This window comes from Martes martes, assembly GCF_963455335.1.
Source record: "Martes martes genome assembly, chromosome: 8".
Classification (NCBI taxonomy): domain Eukaryota; kingdom Metazoa; phylum Chordata; class Mammalia; order Carnivora; family Mustelidae; genus Martes; species Martes martes.
In genome coordinates, this window is record NC_137895.1 from 55,118,744 (window position 1) to 55,141,700 (window position 22,957).

At 43.7% G+C, this 22,957-nt stretch overlaps 1 protein-coding gene across 1 annotated transcript; it reads left to right on the forward strand.

The window, feature by feature from the left end:
* Positions 1–1,585: 1,585 nt before the first annotated feature.
* Positions 1,586–15,700, forward strand: BCL2L14 (BCL2 like 14; the record flags this gene model as incomplete). The annotated part of the gene is made up of 5 exons (XM_080811878.1): positions 1,586–2,018; positions 6,991–7,170; positions 9,211–9,281; positions 11,417–11,683; positions 15,662–15,700. The coding sequence occupies 5 exons, from the start codon at positions 1,586–1,588 to the stop codon at positions 15,698–15,700; spliced, it is 990 nt and encodes a 329-aa protein (XP_080668004.1).
* Between the last annotated feature and the right edge of the window lie 7,257 nt (positions 15,701–22,957).

Consider the following 22,957-nt stretch of genomic DNA (forward strand, 5'->3'; position numbering starts at 1 on the left):
GGAAAACTACACCTCAGTGAGGTTAGTGATTTGCCTCAATCCCTTTGCCAGTAAGTAAAAAAGCAGTTCTTCAACCCAACTTCTCATTCCAAATACTGCACTCCTCCATACCATCCATAATCCTCTTGGAGCTTAATTAAAACGGTGGTGCCCAAAGTGAGTTTCATAAATATTCTTTACTGTAAGACTTAATTAGGCACTTGTTCAAATACTTAATTTCTACTCTAAATGCTTTACAAATATTAACTAATTTAATCTTCATAAGGTGGGTACTGTTCATGAGATGGGTACTGTTATCATCCCCATTTAAACATGATAAACTGAGCCATAGAATGACAGAGCCAGGATCTGAGTCTCTCAGAATAGCAAAAAAATTCCACCAATCATTGTCAAACGACTGTGGTCCCTATTGTAGGCAGGGGGCCTATGGCTGAGGTAAAACACACCGACATGCCTGCCCTGTGGGGCTTAACTTGTGTTGAGGAGAAGAGAACAAGCCTAGACAAACTTGGGCAAGGATCCTAATGGGGGTGACTAAGACCCGCACCAGGAGGGGGCAAACTGATGGCTTGTGAGACCACGTGGCAGGGGAGGGGAGGAATGTCGGTTGGAAGAGGGCAGAGGTGGAAGAGCAGGAAGGAGCATATACTTTCCAGAGATATTGAAGTAACTCCAGACAGCAAAGGTTTCATTGTGGTGCATCGTGACTGTGACATTGGGAGATGGTGAGGGAAGAAAGATTGTCAGATGGTCAAATCCTGGAAGAGGAAGTGGGTATGAGGAAACGGAAGGTAGGAGGGAGCAAAGCGGTCATGACCCCCACCTCACACCATAGCCCTCAAGTTTTACTTAAGTTTAGTTACCTGAAGCAGGTCTGTGGGGCTTAGACCTAAACAAGCCAAGGCAGAGGATAAAGGAAGAAGGAAGAGAATGGGAAGGGTCAGGAACCCCAGACATTTCCCTTGACTCAGTCAGCCTCTCTCTTTGCCCTCCCACCTTCCCCAAGAAGCCCTTTAACTGCTTCCCGTGGTCTAGGTCTCCTTTTGAGGTGTGCTGACAGATCCACTAAGACCAGGCAGAGCTTTCAGCCCCACAGTCGAAGGCCTCCATGGTCGGCCCTACTGCCATGTCACTTCCTGTCCCTCCACAACCCTCAACCCCAGCTCTTCAGGAAGCACGTGCTCTGCCAGCTCTCTCACCACTCTTCACACACATCCTAGACTAACGAGAGTCTGCCCTCTGCCCACCCTGTCCCACCCACCCGCATAACCCCTTCCTGTCTGTCAAGGAGACTTGGCTTGCCCTTTCTCGGGAGCTGTCCGTTCCTCCCCACACAGGCTATCTGCACCTCCGATCCAGCTCCTCGCCCACTCTCTCTGTGTGGAGCTGTCTGTGTACCTTCTCTTGTCCTCATCTTTCACAGTGAATCCTGGATTTTCCATTTCTGAGGACTCCTTGCCTCCCTGCACAGAGTAGGTTCTCAGTAAATGCTGGTGGAGCTCCATGCCTGTGTCTCCTGACCCCCAGAGAGCAGTGCGTCCACGGGTGAGAGGTCACGTGTGGACTTTGTTGTTCCAGGCCCACCATGTGCAGTGCCAGTGCCTGTGACCTGGAGGAGATCCCCCTGGACGATGACGACACAAACAGCATAGAATTCAAAATCCTGGCCTTCTACACCAAACACCATGTCTTCAAGAACACCCCTGCCATCTTCTCACCAAAGCTGCTGAGAACAAGAAGTTTGTCCATCAAAGAGCAGGGGGGTTGGTCAGCAAATGAATCATGGACACAGGTGTCATGGCCTTGCAGAAATTCCCCATCCAGCGAGAAGCCCCTAGACCTGGCCAAGAAAAAGTCTTCCTGGAGGACATTGTTTGGAGTAATCGAGAAGGAGGAAGATGCACAGAGCTCAGCCATATTTGTTTTGGAGGGTGCCACCGCAGAACGTCAGGATGGTCCTCAGAGTCAGCAGTGGTCGAGGTCTCTCACTAACGTTGGACAGCGCACAGAGCAGGAAGGTAAGCTTTGGGGGCCGCTGCTCTCCCACGGGAAAATCTTTCCCTTCCTTGTATGTGTGGTATTTCATCTCCTCCCAGCTGGTAATGTGGCCTGACGCAGGGTACTCCACTGTGCCTCAGTTTCCCAACTTCTTGATATTCAATAATAATTGCCCTGCTTTTCTCGAGACTGAGTAGGAAGTGGGAGGCTGTCAATGAAGGGCAGCAGGACTGGTGTCTGGCTCCGCTTGCTAGAGATAGGCTTGCTGCCCCAAGTCCTGATCATTTGTGCCAGAGACCAGGATGGAAGGAAGAGCCCTGAGCGGGGCTTCAGGCTACCCTTCTTCCTGAGGTAAGTCAACCCACCTCTCTGGGCCTCTGTTTCCAACTGTATGTTGGGGTATCCCACCCTCCCTACATCTTTGGGTAGTGGATGGAAAGATCAGGTAGCTACATATAAAAATACTTTCCAAAGTAAAAGGGATTCTTAAAAACAAAACAAAACAAAAACCCAACGACTGAGAAGCATTTTGGGTTTTTTTGTGGTTTTTTATTTTGTTTTGTTTTGTTGTTTTTTTAAAGATTTTATTTATTTATTTATTTATTTGACAAAGAGAGAGAGAGACAGCAAGAGAGGGAACACAAGCAGGGAGAGAAGGCAGAGGAAGAAGCGGGCTCCCCGCTCAGCAAGGAGCTTGATGCAGGGCTTCATCCCAGGACACTGGGATCATGACCTGAGCTTAAGACAAACATTTAACAACTGAGCCACCCAGGCACCCGTGGGTTTTTTTGTGGTTTTTTTTGTTTTTTTTTTTAAGATTTTATTTATTTATTTATTTATTTGAGAGAGAGAGAGAGAGAGACCACAAGCACTGGGGAGGGTAGAGACAGAGAGAGAGAAGCAGACTTCCTGCTGAGCAGGGAGCCCCACTCAGGACTCGAACCCAGGATCCTGGGATCATGACCTGAGCCAAAGACAGATGCTTAACCTACTGAGCCACCCAGGTGCCCCAACTGAGAAGCATGTTGACAAAACCTTTCCTCAGTGGGACAAAATACGTTATATTGAATAAAGCATTTTCATGAAGGGCTTCAGCAGAGAGAGCTGCCCTTCATCCACAAACCTGGGCATAAGCATCTTCTTCCCCTTCAATAATACCAGTGCCAGCTGCCCAGATTTTGGAAGAAACTCCCTCTCCTGCGGGCTTTGATTGCTGGGCTATCTTGTCAATAATTAGTCAACAGGTGGCAGTAATGTCTCAATTTTAGAATGTGTAACTGTCCCGGTTTACTTGGGGAATCCGCTCACATTTGGCAGTTTTCCATCACTCACTATGATAGGGGAAACTTTTACTTCCCAAACTTTTGTAAGTCCCACAGACTAATAACATTTTAGAACAGAAGTTAGGGGTGAGATTACCTGGGGGACGCCTCCTCTTCCCATCCCCCACAGTGGTACAGCAAGCTCCTGCTGGAGATGGTAGCCAAGCTCTGGGGCCTTAACAGTTTGGAGACACCTCAATAGGCTTTTCTACTCTGCTCTCCCTTGGACTTCACCAAGAGGCAGACAGAGCATTTATAGACTCTAATCTTCTGGTTTCCTGAGATAAAAGACACTCTGTATTTCCATAGTGCCGAAGTGTCATTCAACCTTTTTTATTTACTAAAATTTCAAAATCTTTATGTAGATATTCTCGGAAATAGCAGAGATGATTACTTCCTAAGGAGCCCGTGCTGTAGACACTTACATTCAGTGTACCCTCCCTTCCCACCTTTCTCTTGCCCGCTTTCTGGTTTGGTGAGTTGTGCAGGTGGTTAGCTGGTTTTACATTGGACATGACTCAAGAAAGCCTCACGTTCTATTTCTATCTTGCCATGTATAAATCAGAGCTTAGCAGTCATGTCACCTGGGTTCTTTCAACTGAAGGTCACAATTTAGACCTCGCTGCCATGTCCAGGATTTAGACACCAGGCCCCAGCGAGAACTGAAAGCTTATGTCCCAAGATCAAAGTCTAGAAGTGAGAGGTCTTAGGAGGTAGAAAAAATGGGCATCAATACAAAGCCAGGTTCTTTGACTCTGAACCCTTGTTTGTCCACAGCTAGAATTTGCTACATGTGGAGTATTACAGTTAGGATTAGGTTCGGATACATAGAGTGGAAAACTCAAATAACCGTGGCTTCAACAATGTAGAGATTATTTTTTCTCGCCCGTAAGAGAAGACCAAAGCTTGGCAGCCCAGGGCTCATGCAGCAGCTCCAACCATCGTTAAGAGATTCTTACTCTGCTATCCCTTGGCTAGTGGCTTCCAACCTCAAAATCACCTTGTATTCCAAGGTGGCTGCAGGGACTCCAGCCATCATCTGTACATTTCCAAGCAGGAAGAAGAGGAAGCAAGTGGGGGTTGGGAGGCACAAAAGGGTGCCTTCTTTCTAGATAATTCCATTCCCTTTTAGAGAGCTTTCTTGAACCCGTGCTCACCTTTTCTTATATCTCATTGGCCACTCCTTAATGTAAGGCAAGCTGGAAAATGTAGTCTGTTCAGCTGCCTGTGACACCTCAGGGGGGTCTTTCTAAGAATGAAGGAAATGAATACAGGGAAGGAAATAGTGGTCTCAATCATAGAAAAATGCCCTACCCCTTCTATTTGAAACAAATGCCTCAGGGGGTGCCTGGGTGGCTCAGCTGGTTAAGCATGGGACTCTCAATCTGGGCTCAGGGTCATGAGATCCAGCCCTGGGTCAGGCTCTGCACTCAGCCAGGAATCTGCTTGAAGACTCTCTCTCCCTCTGCCTCTTCCCCCACCCACACTCTCTCTCTCTCTCAGATAAATAAATCTTTTTTTTTTTTAATTAAAAACACACAAATGCCTCAGGCCAAAGGCTAACTGGCACCCTCTCAACAGTGCTGTGCTCTCTTTCTCTCCTTAGTGCCACAGTGACACCTCCCCCAGACACACCCCACAGGAGGGGCAGCCTTCCTGTCCTCTCCCTCCCCCATCCAGTTTTCCCGGCCTATCAGATGAGATCAGCTCTAAGAAGGGAATCGCTTCTTTGCTCAGTGCTTAAAATTAAGGTTTTTAAAATGGGAGTCTCAACTAGATCCGGTTCCTCAGAGTCAAAACGTGTTTGCTTATCCTCTTACCCGCACATACGTCACCTGCTTCCCTCACCCCGTGTCGCCCAGTTCATAGAAGTGGATACACCATAAGAAGGCGAGTCAGAGTCCCTATTTCCATATCCTCCAGTGGTCTCCTGATTGCTCTGCCACAGAATGGGGTCTGGGGATGAGGACGGACCACCTCTGAGGCCCTCCTCTGCCTCCTCTGAGTGCAAGATGGGCACAGTGTGGATTCCGGTGGGAGAACCACACTCTGACCACTGTGGACAGGCTGCCCAGGGTTACAGAGGAAGAAAACACAAGCTTTCCTTTCCCACCTTCTGCGGACACAAGGGAAGGCTCCCACTGGCTTTGGGATTCAGCCTTTTCCCATCTCCCTGCTGGGGGTCATGCACAGCCAGTGTTCCAGAGGAGGCTGGTTGGGCAGCATTAAGGTGAAAATTATATATTTGGTTTGATTGTTAAAACGAGAAGGAAAAGCATTGGTCCTTTTCTCCTTGACTCTGTCATTCTTCTCTCTCGATTCTCTCCTTATCTGTTTTTGAAGCCGATGGACCAAGCATGAAAAACGTGGCTTTTTAAGAAAACCATTATGCTCTTCTTTAAAGGAAGGCATTGTGGACGAAGTATTCATTCCCATGGCCTTCCAGAGATGACCAGGGTGTGAAGGGAGAGAACCAAAGCGCCCATGAAGCATCTAGGGCGAGAGGGTCAGAAATCACCTGCAGGATATCAAAGCTACGATTGTGACACTCTCCCTCCTGGGACCCAGGCTTTGCCTCTCTCACCACCCTGATGTACAAACCAGGAGTTCCCCTGGACACGCCAGTCTTCTAGCCAAACCCCCACTCTGTTCCTTTCTTTAAGCGTGTGAATTGAATAGTAGCATTTTTTCAAATATCCCATTCACTCCATACGGCATCAGAGACAGAGCTTGCACAGATTTCTAAAACTTAAGAACTTAGTGACAAATCACCAATGAAAATGTTCGTCCCAAATGACTCGGCAATACCACCTGCCCACCCCCACCGGCCCCCATCCCTGACCAGAGACAGAGCTGACTGGTCCTTCACAGGTGAGGACATTCAGGGGCCGACTGCTACTTGAACCTTACTGTCCCCACACACTTTATTCCGTAGTTACGTGTGCAAATACATAACTCTCTTCCTGGGTGATAAATGCTTGAAAGGCGTGGATTGCGGCGCACTTCATGTATCCTGGCACTAAATGGATGTTTCCCACTAGACATGGAGGAGAGAGAAGACGCATGACTGTATGTGCAAGGGCAAGGAGACGTCGGTGTTCACTTGATAATGGGCTTGAGTGATGAATATGACCTGAGAACAGGGATATTTCTCCTCTTCTCTTTCCCAGTGTCCAACCCCCAAAGGCTTGTCAGACTATTGACTGCCCTCCTATGCACATAGGGGCCCACTCTCCAAGATATAAAGGATATTTTAAAAAAAGAATAAAAACATAATGAGAATTCCCTCAAGCAAAGAACTAAGCACTTTCTTTTGTATTTCTTCCCTTGCAGAAGGGAAAGGGGTCCCTAATTTTACAAGACCTCAAAAAGAGGGTGCAGAAGGGCAATTGTTTCAAGGCGGCAATCATTCTTTGGTGCACTCCGCCCCTACCCCAGCCTCTGCCAGACAACTCCCAGTGCTTTCTGAAGAATGGCTTCCCACCACCCCCGACACCCCACAGCCCTCACACCCCCCATATTCCCCACACCCCCCAACAAGCACCCTATTGGCCCGGCAGTTTCCTCTCCCTCTGGGCGGGCCTTTTCACTTGGGGCGACTGTGCATAACGGTGAGCTAGACAGAGTTCTCCTGGGAAGGGCCACTCAGCCCCGTTTGGTCTGGTTTCAGCTGTGGACCCCAAAGTTGCTTCCATTGCCCACCGCGTTGCCGAAATTGTTTATTCCTGGCCCCCGCCGGAAGAGCTCCAGGACCTGGTAGGAAGCTGCCAGTCCAAAGGGAGTTTTGTTCATCAGTTCCTCCGCCACCAGGGCCAGTGTTCCCAGCCTCGAGCCACCAGCACAAAGAAAGGTAGGAACTTCCTTCCGCACACTTGGGTCGGGTGGAGGGTTTGGTGGGCAGAGGTACATGAACGCCAATGTCTGTAGCCAGTACTGGGCATCTCTGATTTAACCAGCAGAGATCCCTGAGGCCTCTCCACTGCCCTGGACCAAAAGCACGACAGCAACGTGCTGGAGGCCCCACCTTTAGCCCTGGAGAGACCAGCCCCAGGCAGGTGGAGCACGCCAGCACACTCTGAAGCAGCGGGCCAGGGTCACTGCAAAGTACAAAGAGAATTCTCCTCCTGAGGGAGGGGAGGAAGTAGAAAGTGGGCACCTTGCCCTCAGAGGGCAAAGCAGTCCTCGATTCAGTCCTGTGAGCAACGGTCCCGGGCGATGGTCTACTTGCTGATGGAACCGCATGGGGTTTTCTGACACTGCCAGGGGCTCCTAGGGAAAAGCAAGGCATTGTCAGTCACCAGGTCTGGGGCAGCACACGAAGCAGAACCCACCGGTAGTGACCAAGACGGGGTCCGTTGCCAGCAGAACCAGAGCGGGAGCTGGGACCGCAGTTCCCATCAGAGGGGCAGGAATCCTGGAGGTGAAGGGAGCACAACCAAGTGCCCCAGGAAGAGACATTCTGTCCTACTTTCCCTCCCGGACGACTGTCCCTGGTCCGGGCTCCCTTTCCCCAAACTGCAGCAGAGGGGCTAAGGCAGAGGCGACCCCCTGGGTGGGCAGTGTGCCCACGTGCCAGGAGCTGGTGTCGGCATCTCCCCACCTTGGAGGCAGAGTGCTGGGTCCGCCCGCATCCTGCTGCGTTGCGGGGCTCAGAGTGAGTGGCTGGAGGAGAGGGGGTCCCTCTGGGTGCACTGAGAAGAAAGGTGTCTCCACTTTCCTGCGATCTCCTGGCCGTCTGGGTGACATAAAGCGATACCCCGCGCCAGGCCCAAGCTAAGGCTCTTGTGCCCTAAGCACATGAGAAATTGGGGCCCCAGTTACAGGGGCCACAGCATCAGAGAAAAACTCCACAGGGGCCACGAAGACCCTCGTTCTTGCTTCTCCCGCAGGACCTGAGTCTCAGACTTCTGCCTACCTTGCCTTTCGCTGGTCCTTCTTGGGACGGGACTGGCTGGCTGGATGTCCTGGCCTCCCTTTCCCTCTTATCGGGAACAAACACGAGCAGTCCACGACTTGAGAGATGGTGCCATGAATGATAAGTGCCGCTGGATCCGTCACTAGCTTTTCTCTGTTTGGATCCTATTCTGGGGCAACAGCCATTTTCCCTCGTGGGTAGCTTGTTTTGAGACGAGAAAAATCATACTCCACTCCCCCCCCAACTCCCCCATTCCAACACCTACACCACAGAAACTGTAGCCGGCTCTCTCTCCACCTGCCATTTTAGCCTTTGGGGTGGGAGAACGTACTCATTTTATTTATTTCTACCCCACCTGGTTGTAAAGACAGCAAAGTTTATGTTGTTAGTAAGAAAATATAAATCCCACTTGAAAGATACTGGAAAATGAAAACACTAGCGGGGAAAGAAGATGGGTTTAGGAATGAGTTTAATTTCCAAAACGCAGGCCAGGAAGACTGTACCCTCTCTCACATGGGAGCCCCAAATTTGGCTCTACAGTTCTAGCAGCGCAAAGGGGGGAATATGAGCCAAATGGAATTAATGGTGTCCACATGGAAAAATCACCATCTACTGTGGAGAATCCTACAGACCAGAGAGAAAGTTCTCCTGAATATCTTCAGAGATGGGATCCTGAGCAGTGGAAATAACATCTTCAACGCCATTCTTACAATAAATATATGATGCATTTCGTGGTGAGAAGTGGGGCGCTGAGGGGAAAAAAGAAGAAAGGAAAGGAGGGGTCTGTAGGAGATGGTGGCTGGAGTAGTTTGTGCCTTGTCAGACAAGGCGGGGTAAGAGTTAAGTTGCTAAGAACTACAAAGCACATGTCTCCCTCAGTCCCTAAGCTGGCTACCCGTATTGTCCCTGGGGAGAAAAAAAAATTAAGATTATATTTTTTCTTAAAAAAAAATAACTGGAATTTCCCCCCAACAGATGGAGAAGACCAGATAATAGCGAAAATCGTTGAGCTGCTGAAATATTCAGGGGATCAGTTGGAAAGAGAGGTATGGAGCTTCTTGAACTAAAGTGATTTCTTTCTGTGCCCACGCACTGGGACAGAGAATGGAATCGTACTCCAGATTGTATTCCTTTGCAAGTTCTGGTTTCCACTTAGTCCTAAATTTTATTTCCCTTGGAGTGAAAATTCTTCATGCTGGCAGCATCTCAAAAATGAATCACTTTGGAAAACATAAGTAAACCTTCTGGAGCCTCCCTGGAATTTTTGGAAATGAAAAATGTAACTTTGTTATTGCAAGAAAAGACACCAATAAATTAAAATTTGCTGAATAGAATTATGAATCTAGTTCCCCATGTAACTGATCCTTGGGGAAGTTCAGACTCTCGCATTCACCCCGCAGTCTGGATATTAATGTCCCACGCTTGGCTCCAAGGCTGGAGTCCTTCCCGAAATCTCCTCCAAAAGTGGTCAGGCTGTTCTCTGCTCAAGGTCTCTCTCAGCAATTTGGCCAGGGAGGCGGGTTATGTGTTACTTGGAGAACTTGGCCTTCCTGCTGTTTAGAAGTCGAGACTACATCGTTCCAGTCAGGAAGGAGTGAGAGTGCCTTCGGATACAGAGCTGGTGAACGGGACCCCACTGTCATCAGAGGGGAGTTCCGTGTGGTTCCCCATAGACTGTCGAGTAGTCTCTAGGGTGTGTCGGTCAGGGACTGGCCTGTGGACCCGTTTCCTCGTCCTACCAGGATCAGTGGGAGGAAGTCTGGCCCCATGGGGCTTGTGCAGGAGGGGAAAAGCACTAACTGGCCGGCCAGACTTCCCTGTCCCAACATGCTCAGCAGCTCCTCTCTCCATGCATCTGTCAGGGGTGTGCCCAGCAGACCATGATGGGGTGGTGCAGAATGAGAAACGGAGAGAACCAGGGACATAGGATAAAGAAAAGAGAACAGGGTGTGTGAGCTCCAGGTCCACAAGTAGAGGATGAACAGGAGTGCAGAGAAAGAAGATCGAACGTGTCTTCCTATGTTTCTCCAGAACTAACATCAGTGGATAGGAATTATGGGGCGATTGATTTCCCCATTTTAGGAATGAACTTTCTAGCACTCAAGACTGACTTGTGAAGGAATGAGCTTCTTGAAGAATTTCAAGGAGATGCCAATGACCAGCCAGCAGCACAGGACTTGAACTGGGAGGGACCTACTCGAATCTTCAAGGATTCTTTACAGCTTGAAGATTCTGTGGCTTTCTCATGGCCTCCTCCTTCCCAGCCTCCCTAAGCAGTGACTTGCATTGAGTCCAGGAGGCAAGGAACAGGAGGTGGTAGGAAGCCGACCTCCATGGTTAGAGGGAGAGAAATGCTTTCCTTTCACCCCATAAGTCACTACTTTTTAAAAATCTCGCTGTTGTTGATGATTTGGGGTGATACTTTACATTCTTTATGTAGAGAACATGATTGTTTCCCCAGTAGCAGACATGGGTAGGAACACACAGAGGGTCTGACTTTGCCGTGTGGATGGGGATTCCCACCAGGCCGGGACAGTGACGATGGGGAGGGCCGCTCCCTCCATGCTGCAGGAGCCACTCATCCCCGAGAGCCCATGCAGCCTCCTCCAGCCCCTGCCCGAGAGGCCAGGCAGAGCCAGGGGCCACCCCGAAGGAACAAGGCTGGGACGGGCCAGGGCCCTCTCTGGAAGATGTTTCTTTCTGGCATTTGATTTCCCTACTGTTGTGGCAAGCACAGGCTTCCAGCTAGCCACTGGGGTTTGAATCGAGGTGCTTCCACTGGGTCCCTAGTCAAAAGCAGTCCATTTTTGCTGGCGAGGACACTAGCTCTTCTTGCTTCAGATCTGTAATTCGGACAGGCCCCTTGTGTCTCACGGAAGCTGGGGGGAGTGGGCTGGGCTCACATCAAGAATATTGCTCCACCAGAATCTTTATATAACAACAGATGCACCCCCAGAAATTCCTTTTAGAAACAATATTTGTTGAGAACCTGCTTAGCTTAGCATTCCCCAGAGACAGAACTAGAGGACTTCCAAGGAAACATGGAGTCCTCGCTCACTAAGAAATTTCTGTATGACTGGAATCGAGGGTTTCCCACTGAGTGTGTGGGTGGCCACCGCAGAGATCAGGTCTGCTCCCCGGGGCCAGGCTGCTCAATGATCGCATCTCGTCTTGTACGCAGTTGAAGAAGGACAAGGCTTTAATGAACAGCTTCCAGGACCAGCTGTCCTACCCTGTTTTCAAGACCATCACGGACCACGTCTTAAGGGGTGTGGACACCAGGGGAGAATCAGAGGTCAGAGCTCGGGGCTTTAAGGCTGCCCTTGCAATAGACGTCACGGCCAAGCTCACTGCCATCGACAACCACCCCATGAACAGGGTGCTGGGTTTTGGAACCAAGTACCTGAAAGACAACTTCTCACCCTGGGTCCAGCAGCAGGGTGGATGGGTAAGTGGATCCTGTCTCAGAATCAGTCTTCCCAGATTCAGAGGAGGCGGAATGGAAAGTTACAGGTTTTGGGGTTTTTTTTTTCGTTTTTTGGTGTTTTTTTTTTTTTACATGAAGGGAACACAGCTTTGAAGCGGCTCTCATGGATTCAGAACAGTTGAGTGGCAAGAGATAGATCCCAGTGATGGGAACATATTTTTGGTGATTATCTTCCTCATCAATAAATATTTACTGGACTCCCAAAGGGGACGGGGGTATGTGTGTTGGAGGGGAGGCACTGGTCAAATAGAACAGGAAATGCAGAGATAGTGAGATATAAAATGTTTAGACAGATATAATTTCTGTTTTTACAAATTGTGGAGGCAGCGGAAGTCTGGCAGTGAGACAGGGAGAGGCGAACAGTTCCTTATTCTCTCAGATGCTGACAGGCAGAGAGAGACATGGCGCTCATGATATTTGGTCATTTGCTGCTTGGACCCAGCCGTTCTGACAGGGACATTTCCATACAAACCAAAAAGCAAACAGTGAAACTTGTGTTTGTTTGTTTGCTTGCTTGCTTTTTAAATTAAGTTTATTTATTTATTATTTTTTAGTAATCTCTGTACCCAATGTGGGGCTCAAACTCACAACCTCGAGATCAGGAGTCACAAACTCTTCCCACTGAGCCAGCCAGGCACCCCATATTTGTGTCTAACTCCTTGCTATCAGGCAGAACAGACAACTTCACCCCCATGCTTCAGACTCACCCCTCCCCCATCCATCCCGTGAGATTTCCTCCAAGCTGCCATAACCTCGTAAGGTTAGCCTCTTCAAAACGCTTTAACCTAATCGCTTTAAATCTCAGTAGGCTCAGGGCATTTTTGTCTGTTCAAACCCTTCCCTGGAATGGCAGGCCTTTGCCCCACATCATCCTTAGTCGTCCTTCCACCAAAACGGTCTAAGAGTACCAGGTTTGATTCTGCTCTACGCATGGCCCAGCATGGCCCTGTAGCCTCCAAACAGGCTTGTGTCTTGGCTACCAGAAGGAAAATATAGCTGATCTTGCTCAGGGGCTGAAGGGACCACTGTGGTCTTCAGTGGCTGCCTATTGATGTTAGCTAGTTTTCTGTTCCTTCCTATTTTCCTATTTACCATATTGCACCAAATATGGTAGCCTTCAGTGGCTGATCTGAACAACTAAGTTCTCAAGTATTCTAAACTCAAGCTAAAAGAGGGATAGATAATTTGACTTTATTTTGGCTTTATCTGTTCTGTCTTCCAGGACCCCCTTAAGTCCCTTCCCTGCCCCAGAGACTTTCCTGGCCATTCTAGCTTAAGGGCCTCACAAGCCCCTGACCTCTTATAATGCCTCATGTCTGCACCATAATTATATACAGGAAAGAGCCATCCTTGTGGTCTTGTAGATATATTTTTCCAAAGAGATTGTAAGTACCAACTGGGCTCACAGGCCGGTTCTCAAAAGTCTGTTTAGTTAGTTAATGGAGCTGGAAAGCCAAAAGTGTTCTAGAAAAAGGCGAAACCAAAAGCACAAACAACAAAAGAAAAAATAAATCAGACTTATATCAAAATTTAAAATTTGTCTCCTTCAAAGGGAACCACCAAGAAAGCGAAAAGACAACCCACAGAATGGGAAAAAATATGTTCAAATCACAAATCGGATAAGGAACTTGTATTCAGAATATGTAATAAACTCTTACAACTCAACAAAAAAAGACAAAACCCAATTTTTAAAATGGGCAGTGGATTTGAATAAACATTTATCTGAAGAAGATATACAAATGACCAATAAGCACATGAAGAGATGCTTGCTTTACATAGTCATTTCAACATTAGGGGAATGCAAATCAAAACTGCAGTGAGCGGCACCTGGTGGCTCAGCTGGTTAAGTGTCTGACTCTCAATCTCAGCTCAGGTCTTGATCTCAGGGTCATGAGTTCAAGCCCCACACTGGGCTCCACGCAGGGCTTAGAGCCTACTTAAAAAGCAACAACAACAAAACACAATGAGATATCATTTCACACCCACTAGCCATGCTTCCCCTTTGGAAACAATCTGGCAATTCCGCAAAACATCAGAGTTACCAATTCTGCTCTTAGGGTATCTACCCAAGAAAATTGATAATAAATGTTCTTATAAAAACTTGTACATGAATGATCCTAGCAGCATTCATTATTCATAATAGCCAAAAAGTGGAAATAACCCAAATGTTCATCAGTGATGAATGATGACTGGAAATATCAAATGTGGTATACCCCTACAATGGAACAGTATTTAGTCATGAAAAGGAACAGATGGATGAACCTTATTTTTTTTTCAATTTTTTAAAATTTAAATTCAATTATTTAACATATAGTGTATTATTAATTTCAGAGGTAGAGTTCAGTGATTCATCAGTCTTACATAATACCCAGTGCTCATTACATCACATGCCCTTCTTAATGTCCCAGATAGATGAACTTTGAAAACATTATGCTAAGTGAAAGAAGTTAGACAAAAGGGCCCTATATTGTATGATTCTATTTTTATGAAATATCCAGAATAGGCAAATTCATAGAGACAGATGAGAGGAGAGGGAACGGGGGGTGACTGCTAACAAATAAAGAGTTTCTTTCTGTGTGATGAAAATGTTCTAAAATCAGGCAGAGTGGTTGGTTGCACAACTCTGTGAATATACCAAAAGCTACTGAATTATATGCTTTAAAAGGATGAATTCTGTGGTAAATTTCAATACATCTGTTGTGAAAAATGGTGGTTCTAATTCTAGTAAGCAAATAAAAAGAGGAAATATATAAGAATATGTTTTTATTCACTTATTTTTTAATTTGGCAGCTGGTGCTAGAGAGAAAAATAGTATCTAAGTAGAGAAAATAGATGGATTTTTGGTTGAGATAATAAAGGCATTTTCAAAGGTTTTAGAATTTTATGGCATTTAAAAAAATTATTTGTAATTTATTAGTTTACTTTTCCAGGCCATCATAACTCCTAATTTTAAGTCTTGGCCACATTTAGGTTTAATTTGGAGCATGTAGCTGGAAATTAGGAGAGGGAGAAAAAATAATGAGAGAGAAAGGACTAATTTCCCCACAGCCAATAGAAAAGGACTTACAAAAAATAAAGAAGGATGTTGATAAAAGAATATTTACGCATTGATAGGAGCTATTGAATGTGGAGGAGATGTGGACTGAGACCTGTGTTCAGTGTCCATGAATAGGAAAGAAAGATGATGTTGTGGTGGCAAGCGTCTAGGAACTTCCATTGGCCCCGGGTATTTTGGTGGCTCTCCAGGGTGTATCCTTACAGTGGTGGAGAAGGAGGAAAATGATTCTCATGCCCAAAGGTTCCAGGATTCCTGACTAACTCAGTATTCTGCATTTCACACAGGTGCATCTAATCTTCCCAACTGAACTGTAGATCTATGGGCCGGCTTAAGTATTTTATGCCTCTTAAGTATTTTATGCCTGTTCCTTCTATATACATCATAGATGTTCATCCAGTTCTCCTAACATAATGAATCAATCAAGTGAATAGCAACCGTATCTAAAAAGCCTGCTAAACAAGCTGCCATGAGATTTTAATTCACTCGGCCATTTTTCCTCATTGTAAAGCACTGTTCAAATAGTTACTCTGTTTGTAACTGCAACCTCACCCATTTTACAGTAAATTGTAGGGAGAGGTTTACAACCTCCCTAGTCTTCAACCTTTCAGCATCTACTCTTTTGAATGTTAAATACAGCATCAAAGCCTTTCCCCATCTAGCTTGTTAGCCCTGGATGTATAACATAACTCCTTAGCATATGTTCTCCTTCCAGAATAGCAAGTATGCTGGTCATCTTCCCAGACCCTCCCCCAAACCCTACCATAGTCTCAGAAGCCTGGGTCATGCCTGGGACAAGAGAGCCGAATTCACAGCTATCCGTTTTCAGTTCAACCGTCAGTCAGACTTGGAATGTTATGTCTATTTCTCTTGTTCCTCTTTAGGAAAAAGTACTTGGAATATCACATGAAGAGGTAGACTGAAGCATCAGAAGAGTTGTCATCTGGAATACTCATGATTCAGCTGGGATCCTGTCTACATTGGTTTCAGCATAGACTGTGGGAGAAAATATGAATGTGCAAGGCAGAGGGAGCACTGAGGTTTCCCAAATCATTGTTCCTGTGAATCCAGAGGCATCAGGAGAGGCCTCGTCTGTCTCCAGCTCACAGAATGTAGTAGCGTGGCCCATGACATCCATGTTTTTCAGGTCCTCCATTGAATGCGGGGGGAAGTCTAGGAAGACAAGTGGTAATTTTCCGTTCAAACATTCAGAACAGAAACTATCATCTTGCTTCTGTTGGCCACTTTAGGGAAATTTTGTTTCTGATATTTGCTGACTCCATGAGGGTGAAATGATAAATCGTGCATGTGCTTACTCTTTGGTTTCTAGTACTATTTATTTTTAAACTACACTTGGGATGGCATAATAATGGCATTCTTTCAAGCCTATCTTTAGGAAGATGTTGCTATTCATGTCGGTAGACAAAGTTCGAAGAGACTCAAGTTCAAGGCAATATCCACTAGTTTGGGGAGATACAGCCATATCTGCCATTTGACTCATTTCCCTAGAAAAATTCTTTGGCAGTTGGAAAAACTTGCATTTGGCAGAAAATAATTCCTCCTACCATGCTTAACCGTCTCAGTGACCCCACCTCTATTTCTTAAGGTCTCTGAAATTTTGTTATTTTTTTGTGGTAGTGTAACGAATAGTCACTGGTAAAATAAATACGTGGAAAGACCACTGTCAAAAGAGTATCTAGTGGTTAAAAGAAGTAAAAAGTAATAAATAGTACTAAGATCTCTGTAAGGATCAATGAGTTAATTTATAAAAAGTGCTTACAACAGTGCTTGGTATTTAGTGCTGAGTTTTCACTTATGATCAGTATTATGTGCTGCCCTCAGCTAAGATGAAAATTTCCTCTCAAAGCAGTCACTGATTGTTTTTCTGAAACTGATCCTGTTCAGAATGAGGTTTTATGGTAAGTGAAATATGTTTCACAATTGTTTAACAATTATTTAAGACAATAATTATTACAACAATTTAAAAATACTTTCAAATTAAAATCTTAAAAATTTCTGGATCCGTTGCCCTGGATGTAGCCTGATGTAAAACAGTTGTTTAATAAACCTTTGATGAACAAATAAATGGATAAATTTCTCATAGATACATTCAGCTTTGTGAGAAAATTGGACCTCTCTAATATCCCATGCTTCACTACTCTACCCGTCTTAATTAAAATGAGTTATTCCCTTTTACTTCCTGTCCCCCCAACATATACACGCACAGAAAATCATAAATGTTAGGGATAAAGGAGTTTCCTTTTACAGAAGGAATCACTGGAGACTGCCTCTTCTCCCATGTTGATCCAACCATTCCACACTATTTGCAGTTTCCCAAATGTATCCTGCAACATTGTACCTCTAAGCCTCCATAACAATATTTTCTCCACTTGGCATGTCCCTGCCTCCTGGTCCTCTCTCCCCTTATTTCCACTGATTGAATTAACTCCAACCTATCTTTCCAAATTCACTCCTTCACTTCCTCTAGGAAACATTTGCTAAGCCTCCCTTGGCTGCCATAGGGCTACACTTGGATGCCTTTCCTCAAAAGCATGCACCATAACACACTGTTTATAGACAGTATACCTAATATATTATGCCATAAGAACTAGTCTTTTGCACTAACTAACACAAACTCTTTTGTAAACAAGTATTTTGTCTAATTTAATGTTGTCTATCTAATGCCTGGCACATTTTTAATGTACAACTGCAAAATTATGTACCCTGGTCTTGCTGGTATAACCTGTAAATCATTGAGATTGGAGTATGGCCCAAGATGCATGTCATTTTAACAAACTCTCCAAATGTTCCAATATTATTTGCAGCTTCCAGCCAAGATGAAGTAGTAGTAACTGAGTTTAATCTCCTGCTTAAAACACTGGGGAAAAAAAAAAAAAAAAACAACAGATGAAGTATATGAAAGAATAGTTTTCAGTTTTGAAGACATTGTGCATCAGGTAATGAAGGACTGGTCCTGAAGAGATGAGAAAGTAAGCCCTGTGACTGCCTGGGAGTACTGCAGATAGAGTTTCCAAGCTATGCTGGAGGGAGGGGAAGCCACATAGGGCTCAGCAGTCTCCCAGAGTAGAGGAAATAGAATCTTAGAGTCTGGGAAGGTCAGGGAGCTCAAGTCTGCAGGGCAAATAATGGACAGAAGGGAATGGCACACAAAGCTCTAGAGATTTATGGACAGATCCCCTCAAGTTTTCAGATGACTACTGATCAGCATGTGCGTGTGAAGAAGTTATTGAGAAGAATGCTCTCCAATGTTCAAGCTCACACAGGGCTGGGAGTAGCCCCTTTTTCCACTAGCCAGAATGGAAAAACCTCAAAATTTGCAGGCAGTAGGCAGAATACCCAGAAAAATTTTGCCTCAGTAGTGGGAAAAAAAATAAGCTCTAGATTAAACATTCTTCTGGTTCTGCCCAACAAAGATGAAGAGCAAGAACTAAACAGGATTAAGCTATGATCAAGTAACTTAGCTGTGTTCCAGAACAAAGCTCAAGAATCTTTTTGGGATCACAAAAATATCCAGCACCCAACAAGGTAATATTTACAATGTCTGACACCTAATAAAAAATTACAAGGTATGTAAAGAAGCAGGAAAATGAGAACTATAATGAGAAAAATCAAGAAAAGCCACCCCAGAAATGATACAGCTGATATAATTAAATTAAACAAGACATGAAAACTACTGTAACTATATTCTATATATTTAATAAACTGGAGGAAAGGCTGAACATGTGAAGAACACATAGAAATTATACATATGACTCAAATCAGAAGAAATATATAACTCTGAGATGAAAAACACATTGGACTCAATTAATAGCAAAGAGACACTGTAAAAGAATAGATAAGAAATAAACACCAAATACTTAAGAAGCCAGAGAAAGGGGCACCTGGGTGGCTCAGTTTGTTAAGTGACTGCCTTCGGCCCAGTTCAGGATCTTGGAGTCCTGGGATCAAGCCCCACATTGGGCTCCCTGCTCAGTGGGGAGTCTGCTTCTCTCTTTTCCTCTGCCCCTGCCCACCTCTCACTTGCTTGCTCTCTTTCTGCCTCAAATAAATAAATAAATTCTTAAAAAGAAAGAAAGAAAGAAAGAAACCAGAGGAAAAAGATACATACAGAGAAACTAAAATAAACACAGCAAACTTTTCTTGGGAAATGATACGAGATAGAAAAAAATAGAGTAACATCTTCAAAATAGCAGAGAAAAAAATGTCAACACGAAATTCTATACCCAACAAAAATATGTTTAAAAAACGAAGGTACTTTGTGAGATATACAAAAGCTAAAAACTTCATAGAAGTAGATTTGAACTACAAAAAATTATAAAGGATGTCCTTTAGGGAGAAGGAAAATTACACCAAATAGAAATATTTTCTACAGAAAAGAGAGAGCCCTGGAAATGATAAATATGTGAGTGAATATAAGGCTCTCTTCCTTATTTAAATCTCTTATTTAAAAGATAATGGCGGGGGGAGGCACCTGGGTGGCTCAGTTGGTTAAGTGTCTGCCTTCACCTCAGGTCTTGATCCCGGGGTCCTGGGATTGAGCCCCATTGGGCTCTCTGCTCAGCGGGGAGCCTGCTTCTCCCTCTCCCTCTGCCTGCTGCTCTGCCTACTTCTGCTCTTTCTCTGTGTCAAAATAAATAAATAAATCTTTTAAAAAAATAAAAATTGCTCTTTTAAAAAAATAAAAGATAATGGATCATTTAAAGGAAAAATAATATAGTGTTTTTAACATACATAGAATAAAATGTATGACAATAATAGTACAGAGGCTGGGAAGAGATGAAGGTATAATTGTCTAAGTATCCCCACTATACATGAAGTGTATAATTTCACTTGAAAGTAGACTTGTAAGTTAAAAATGTATGCTATAAATCTAAAAAGCCACTGAAATGTATATATATGCCTACATAGTCCCATAAGATTGATAGCTAATAAGCCCAACAAAGGTGATAAACTGGAATTATAAAAAATAATCTAAAATAAAGCAGAAAAGGAGGAAAAGAGCAACAAAGGACAGACAAGACAAAAAGAAAACAAATAGTAGATTGGTATATTAAATCAAACCATATCAATAGTTGTGATAAATGAAAATGTCTAAATATCCCAATTAAAATGCAGAGATTACTGGGTTAGATTTAAAAAGCCAGACCTAGGTATATGTAGTCTACAAAAAGCCACTTTAAATATAAAGACATGATTATGTTAAAAGTAAAAGGGTGGAAAAGTACTATGATAACACTAATCAAAAGAAAGATCGAGTGGCTATATTAACATCAGTCACAAATTTCAGAGCAAAAAATATTAATATTACTAATTGTCATTTAATAATAATATGGGTCAATTCATCAAGAGGACATAACAATTCTAACATTAATGCATCTTTCAGTGTGTTTTTTCCTACACCACCAGAAATTCTCTGACACCAGCTGTTACCCTATAATTCAGCTCAATTCAACTATCTACCCAGAGATTATGTCAGATCCCACAGGTTAAGGGTTTAGTCCCATGAGCCTGGCTCCCCACAACACAGTCTTTAGACATCATCTAGGCTTCCAACCAATAGGTTATAAATCAGAAGTTCCTCCTTGGCTTCAATTAATTTGCTAGAACAGCTAACAGCACTCAGGGAAACATCTCACTCACTAGATTACTGCTCTAATATAAAAGGATAGAACTCAGAAACAGCCAGATACATAGGGCAAGGTCTGGGGAAGGAGCATGAAGCTTCTATGCCTTCTCTGAGTGTGCCACTCTCACAGTACCTATATGTGTTCACCAACCTGGAAGCTCTCCCAGCCTCATCCTTTGGGTTTTTATGGAGGCTTCATTACACTGGCATGATTAATTAAATAATCAGCTATTGGCAATTGATTCAACCTCCTGTCCTTTCCCCTCCCCAGAGTCAGGGGGTGGGACTGAAAGTTCCACCCCCTCAATTCACAGGGTTGGTTCCCTTGACAACCCATCCATAGGTTACCTAGGGACTTTCCAAAAGTTGCCTCATTAACATAACAATAAACACCTTTATTGCTCACATCACTTAGGAAATTCCAAGGGTTTTATTAGTTCTGTGCCTGGAGGAGCAGGGACAAAGACTAAATACATATTTCCTATTATAAATCATAGTATTACAAACCATTAACAGCTCAAAGTACACAAAGCAAAAACTGATAGAATTGCAAGAAATATAGACAAACTCACAACCATGGAGATTTCAATGCCTCTCAATAGCTGATAGAACAGGTAGACGAAAATCAGTAAGAATACTGTAGCCTTCAATGCTGCTAACCCACTAGATCTAATTGACATCATAGAGCATTAAAACCAATAATTGTAGAAAACACATCTTTTTCAGATGCATACAGAACACTTACAAACTATATTTTGGGCCATAAGACAAATGTCAGTAAATTTAAAAGGATTCATATAATACAAAGTATGTTTGCTGATCACAGTGGAATTAAATTATACATTGGTAATAGAAAAATATCTGGATAATCCTCAAATGTTTGAAAATTAAATAACCCATGTCTAAATCACCCATGGGTTAAAGAGAAAACTTGAACTTAAAGAAAATGAAAGCATAGCATACCAGACTTTATGAAGAGAAGTTAAATACTTATGGGGGTACTTAGTATTTGAGGGGAGATTTATAGCACTGAACACCTACATTAAAAAGAATGGTCGGGGCGCCTGGGTGGCTCAGTGGGTTAAAGCCTCTGCCTTCGGCTCAGGTCGTGATCCCAGGGTCCTGGGATCGAGCCCCACATCGGGCTCTCTGCTCAGCAGGAAGCCTGCTTCCTCTCTCTCTCTGCCTGCCTCTCTGCCTACTTGTGATCTCTCTCTGTCAAATAAATAAATAAAATCTTTGAAAAAAAAAAAAAGAAAAAAAAAAAAAGAATGGTCATTAATTGATGACTTCAGCTTATACTTTAAACTACAAAAAGCAAATGCAGAGTAGGTGTAAGAAAGGAAATAAAGTGAATCAAAGAAACAGAAAACAGAGAAATAGGGGAAAGCAATGAAACCAAAAGATGGTTTGTTGAGATCAATACAATCTTTAGCCTGACTGATCAGGAGAAGAGGCACAATTACCAAGGAATGAGAGAGGGAACATTACTATAGGTTCTACAGATATTAAAAGGATAATAAGAGGATATTATATGCCAAAATTCAATGACTTAGATGAAATGGACAAATTTCTTTTTTTTTTTTTTTTTAAGATTTTATTTATTTGAGAGACAGAGAGCATGAGCAACATGAGGAGGAGAAGGGGAAGCAGACTTCCTGCTGGGCAGGGAGACTGATGGGGGAATTGATCCCAGGCCCCCTCAGAATGGGCAAATTTTTTAAAAGACAAACTACCAAAACTTACTCAAGAAAAACAGAATGTAAAATTTTACATTTCCAAAATGGAAAACATTTTAGCAGTTTCTTTAAAAGTTAAACATCTACCAGCTCACCCAACCATTTCATTCTTAGGAATTTATTCAAAAGAAATGAATTTGGTCTAAAACTTTTACCAAATCTAGTAACTATATTTGTGAAAGCCCTAAATGGGAAACACCACCAACAGTTGAATGAATAAACAAATGTGGTATATCCATATAACGGGATACTATTCAGTTAAAATTGAACTATTGGTATATGCTGTAACACAAATATGAATCTCTAAGTGAAAACTAAACAAAGCACATACTATAAATTTATTTATATAAAGTTCTAGAAAATGCAATTAATTTATTGTGACAGAAAACAGGTCATCAATTGCCTGGGAATGGAGGGATGGAAAGAAGGAATTACAAAGAGGCAGGAGCATTTTGGGATGATAGAACTGTCAAGTACCTTGTCTTATTATTTTGTGGGTGTATACAACACAAAATGAACTACTGTATACTTCAAATACATGCAGTTTACTGTATGTTGATTATACCTCAATAAAGCTATCATAAATTGTTTTTAAGTGAGGGCAAAATGAAACCATTTGGACAATCAAAAGCACAATTTGTCATGATCAGACCAAATTTGTCATGATCAGACCATAAGATATGCCAAAGGAAATTTCTTCAGCCCAAAGGAAAATTATACCATAAACCCAGACCTATAAAAAGGTATGAAAAGCACTAAAAAATAATAACTATATGGGTAAGTAAAAATATTTT